General features: G+C 51.3%; 2 protein-coding genes across 2 annotated transcripts in view; both read left to right on the plus strand.

Annotated features, from left to right (window-relative positions):
* Positions 1–1684: 1684 nt before the first annotated feature.
* LOC130587106 (feather keratin Cos1-2-like) overlaps positions 1685–4401 on the plus strand; it is an 18001-nt gene continuing 15284 nt past the window's right edge. Inside the window, exon 1 of the mRNA XM_057388063.1 lies at positions 1685–1708. The gene's annotated coding sequence lies outside the window, so the exon portion shown is untranslated. The remainder of the gene's footprint in view (positions 1709–4401) is intronic.
* On the plus strand, positions 2026–2556 carry LOC130587107 (feather keratin Cos1-2-like). The gene has a single exon (XM_057388064.1). The coding sequence runs from the start codon at positions 2041–2043 to the stop codon at positions 2338–2340; it is 300 nt and encodes a 99-aa protein (XP_057244047.1). The 5' UTR covers positions 2026–2040; the 3' UTR covers positions 2341–2556.

A 4401-nucleotide genomic window follows, 5' to 3' on the forward strand; every position in this document is an offset into this window, starting at 1 on the left:
TGTAGGTCTTCTGTCCCTCCATGGTCCACTTGAGTCCTGTCCTGCCGATGTGAAGGTTCCAATGCAGAGTGCACGTGTGTCAGCCTGGGCTTGTAGGACCTTCATCCTTGGAGCATGTGCAGGGCATGGTCTCCCCCGGTTTGTCCTTGAGCCCCAAAGTGTTGCCAGCTCCTGTTGCCAGAAGGAGCCAATCTACAGCAGAACAGCCTTAACCTGGCAGAGCAGTGTCCAAAGCACTCAAATGCAACCTCTTCCTCCTGCACCATCCATTTTTAGCTCTRTGTAAAKRGAGAAAGCTGAAAAATGTCTGCCAATTACTGCAGAAAGGTCTGAAAGCACAGACTGTGCATGAGAACTCATTAACATAGAAAGTGTGGAACCTGTGTTTGGGACAGAGAAACCTTCCCACTAAAAGGTACCCCCACAAGTCATYYCTCATYGATCCCYTCTGGCGTGATGTTGCTGGTGTCAGGGAGSRGACACAGGCTCCTCCTGTGCAGGCCRKTGCCAGATGCACTTGYAAAACTCAAGTGCAGCCTGATGCTGAGTGGGRCAGAGCTGAGAYMTCCCAGWAAAWGGGAAWTGGCCMCKTGTTCATCTGGTSCTCTCTTGAGAYATGTAGGACAGSTGSACCAACCMAACATAAAGGCTGCATAGCTGAGTGATGCTCCWTCTCTCTGGTGGCTTTGCTGACATCTTTGCCAGGYRGTTCTGCTGGGAGCCAGGASCAACTCCSTGTTGGATCAGCTTCCATGATTAGGTCCAGGTGCTTGTAACCTGAGTGAGATGTCCACCCGTGACATATCTGTGGCCATTAGGGCCAACCATGTTCTTGGGGACATMAGGTCCAGTACTGCCAGCTGGGCCAGGGAGGGGATTGTYCTGCTCTGCTMTGCATTAGAACAGCCTYCTCTTGAGTTCTGGGGGTAGTTTGGGGCAACACAATGTAAGAAAGATAWYAAGCTAATAATCTGCTTTGGTTAGACTGGTGCATGAACATATTGAAAGAGTTGCCACAGAACGAAGGAGAAYTTGGAGGCCRAGGCWTGAGTGYACAACAACRTTAATGAGTCTGAGRAAGGAAAGSAGGTGGCTCACAGAGAAYACCAGGGCCAGCCACTAAGATGCAGTGGAGGTCCTGYRGGGTGTCCACCTTCCTGCCATGGAGMGGGAGAGAGAGCCACTAGACTTTCCTGGGGAGACCCAGAGAGCTGGAGGTAAGAAAGAGGAGAGGTGAAGAAGGAAACAATGATTGGTAGCTCTGTCATGTCCCCTCACGTGGCTGAACTTGGGTGGGAGGGCAAGAAAACAAGAGCAGTGCCCACTTCCTGCCAACTTTGCCTCAAACAATGCACTCAGAAATGATCCAAGAGAACATCACCTGCCTGGCGGGAACGGCAACGGCCATCGATCTGAGACTCCAGCCTCAAAAATCCTTGGACCTCTCATCCCAGCATTTATGGAAGGAGATCTTCATATAGGAGAGCACATGGCAGAAACCAGCAAATGAAAATGTAGCAATGCAGGATACTAGGACACAGGCCCTACCATTAACTTGGATAGTTCATATTTTAGGTGAGCTGGTCAGAAAGTTATTATTTCCACCAACAAGCCTCTGGGCCTGAGGCAGTGCTGGAGTCCTATAAAAGGCAGCCCAAGTCTCTGCTCTCTCAACCACTTCTCTTGCCTCCTTCTCGTCAGGAATCAGGTGAGTAGGAAGCCTCTTCTATTCCTTCTTCTCCTCCTTATCCTCGTGCTTCAAGAGAAGCGTAAGCCTGGCTGTAGATCTCAGCTGAAAGGGGCATTAGGAGCCCAGTGTTGGGAGCTGCTTGTGCTGGGAGAGGGCAGAGGAGAGAAGGTCTAGTGAAGAGAGAGCCTGGGACTTGGCTCAGGCGGCTGCTGGGCTCTGAGCTGGGCACTGCAGTGTGGGCCAGGAGGTGCCTTGGCTGCAGGGTGGTTGGGGGCAGTGCTGCTTCTCATGTGTCCTCACTTTGTGCTTGTCCCTGTCCTCTGTGCCAGGTGCACCTGTGACCCCGAGCCATGTCCTGCTGCCCACCCTCCTGCCAGCCCTGCGGCCCCTGCCCGCTGGCCAACAGCTGCAATGAGTGCTGTGTCCGCCAGTGCCAGAGCTCCAATGTGGCCATTGAGCCGCCTGCTGTGCTGGTGACCCTGCCTGGCCCCATCCTCAGCTCCTTCCCTCAGAACACCGTGGTGGGATCTTCTACCTCTGCTGCCGTTGGCAGCATCCTCAGCTGTGGTGGAGTGCCCATCAGCTCTGGGGGCTTTGACCTCTCCTGCATCACCAACTGCTATGGTGGCAGCAGGTGCCGTCCCTGCTAAATCCACTGCAACATCCTTGGGCAAGGTTCTCTAAGATCCCCGAACCTGGTTCCGGGTAGAGAGTGAGCTTTGGGACATTGTATTTAGTGTCTGAGCTATTGTTCCCTTCTTCTACTCTTCCCTTTCTTTATTTGCTCTCCATGTCTCCCCAGGCCAGTCTAGTGGGATCATGTTGACCTCCCTCCCTCTTTCGGATGGACACATGGACACTCTGCAGGAGCCCCACTGCATTTTAGTGTCTGCTTCTGGTCATGTCCATGAGCCACCTCTTATTCTACCTTCCATTCATTAAAGTTGTGCATCCAAGCCTTGGCCTCTGAGTCTCCCTTCTTTCTGTGGCAACTCTTCCAGTCTCCTCGGGGTAAATGCTGGAGGGGCCGAGGCTGGGAATCTGTAGTGGATTTTCCATTGTAATTTTTCCTTTTATCGCTGATAAAGAACATTCCTGGTTACTCCACAGTCAATGGCAAACAGGGAAACCATGGCTCGAAAGGGTGGCAGTGATGGGGGAGGGAAACAGCATCCTCTGGGAGCAACCCCCAGCCTCAATCATTCCTTGTCCTCCCCTGCATTACCCGGTCCAGGGTCCATGAGCTTGTCTTGGTTTGAAAGACAGGTGTTTGCCAATGAAGTCATGGACCCCCCTTGCAGTGGTGGATGTGACCCCCCTTCCCTCCGAAGTATTATAGCTTTGAAAAAAATCACGGGCTTTCAGGCAAGAATATGGGTTAAAGGGAATAACAGTTTTTACTAGTACGTAGAGCAAGGTGAAACAAGTAACAATAACAATTGCAAGATCCAGCCCAGTCCCAAACCCAGGGACAGCCTTACAGAGACATAGCCTCCCCTTTGGTGCAGTTACAGTCCCAGTTGGCACGGATGCTGTTGGCTCCCTGCCGAGCAGGGCGGGTGCTGCAATTCTCTGGCGGCTGCAGGGGACGCAGTGGCGCGGGTCCCGTCTGGCTCAGATCTCCCGAGGTGCCAAGGATTGACACAAAATGGCAGATGTGGATGGAGAAAAGTTTCTCTGCAAAACTCACAGCAGAAATGCCGATCTCGGTGCTCCTCTGGACAGCAAGAAACCCAGGACGGCAAAGAGACGAGCAGAAATCCCGCGGCTGTGAAACGGGGTGGAGCAGAGCTCTGCCCTGAAGCTGGAATCCCTGGCAAGGCACAGGAAAGAAAACCACGGTGCAGCAAGCAGGAACCCAATGAGCAGGGGTGTTGGTCTCTGCAGAAAAAGGGCAGGCCAGCTTTCTCCAGAGCAGCCAGTGAGCAGACTCCTTCTCTAAGCGAAGCAGCGAAAACAACTCCAAATCCGCCCTCAGCACACAAAAACACTCTCCAGGCACTTGACAAGACCGTTAAGGTGGGGCATAGGTATCACTGTCTTTGTTAATCACCCAGCCATCAAAAGGATGACCCGGCAACTAGTGTATCCCAGCAACAAATGGGAAAGAAAAAATTCCCAAAGAACGGGAACTAAATGAGAACAATTTTAACACACAACAGAGCTGTAGATGTAGCCAAAGGCAGATGATTTAGGAACCTCACAGAGGTCTGAGGAACTGTGGGTCCCACCCTCAAGGTGCAGAAAACACACTTGGTTCATAAATGCTCACAGACAAAAGAAATGGCAGAAGTCAAAGGGTCTGTGAACGATCAGAAATCGTTATTAGTAAATTACAAACTTGGTGTGGAATTTGCTATGTTGTACAAGTCCCAGACCTCCTGTATGAGCACATGTCAGTGGGTGTTGGATTAAGGGGCTTGGTGAATGGGATGAGAGAAGTTAAAGGAGAAAAGATGAATTAATGAGGGAAAGAGAGAAAGAAAGCAAGAAAGAGAAAGAAAAGGAAGGTAAAGTGACAAACAGAGAAAAAACCAAGTCCTGGTACCAGCATAAAACCAGTTGATGGGATGTCAGTCCTGGTTTACAGCAACCACCCAGCTATGACAGTCCAGTCCATTGGATGTCCAAGGTCTTGAGGACAATGCCCAGACTGAGGGGGTACGTTTTTATGGATAGGTTTCTCTGTCCCAAAAACAGATTTCAATTTA

This window comes from Malurus melanocephalus, unplaced genomic scaffold, assembly GCF_030028575.1.
Source record: "Malurus melanocephalus ecotype Western Australia unplaced genomic scaffold, MMel_1.1 scaffold_1535, whole genome shotgun sequence".
NCBI lineage: Eukaryota > Metazoa > Chordata > Aves > Passeriformes > Maluridae > Malurus > Malurus melanocephalus.

Coding starts and splice junctions, on each gene's coding strand:
- LOC130587107 (XM_057388064.1), top strand. CDS start 2,041: ATGTCCTGCTGCCCACCCTCCTGCCAGCCCTGCGGCCCCTGCCCGCTG.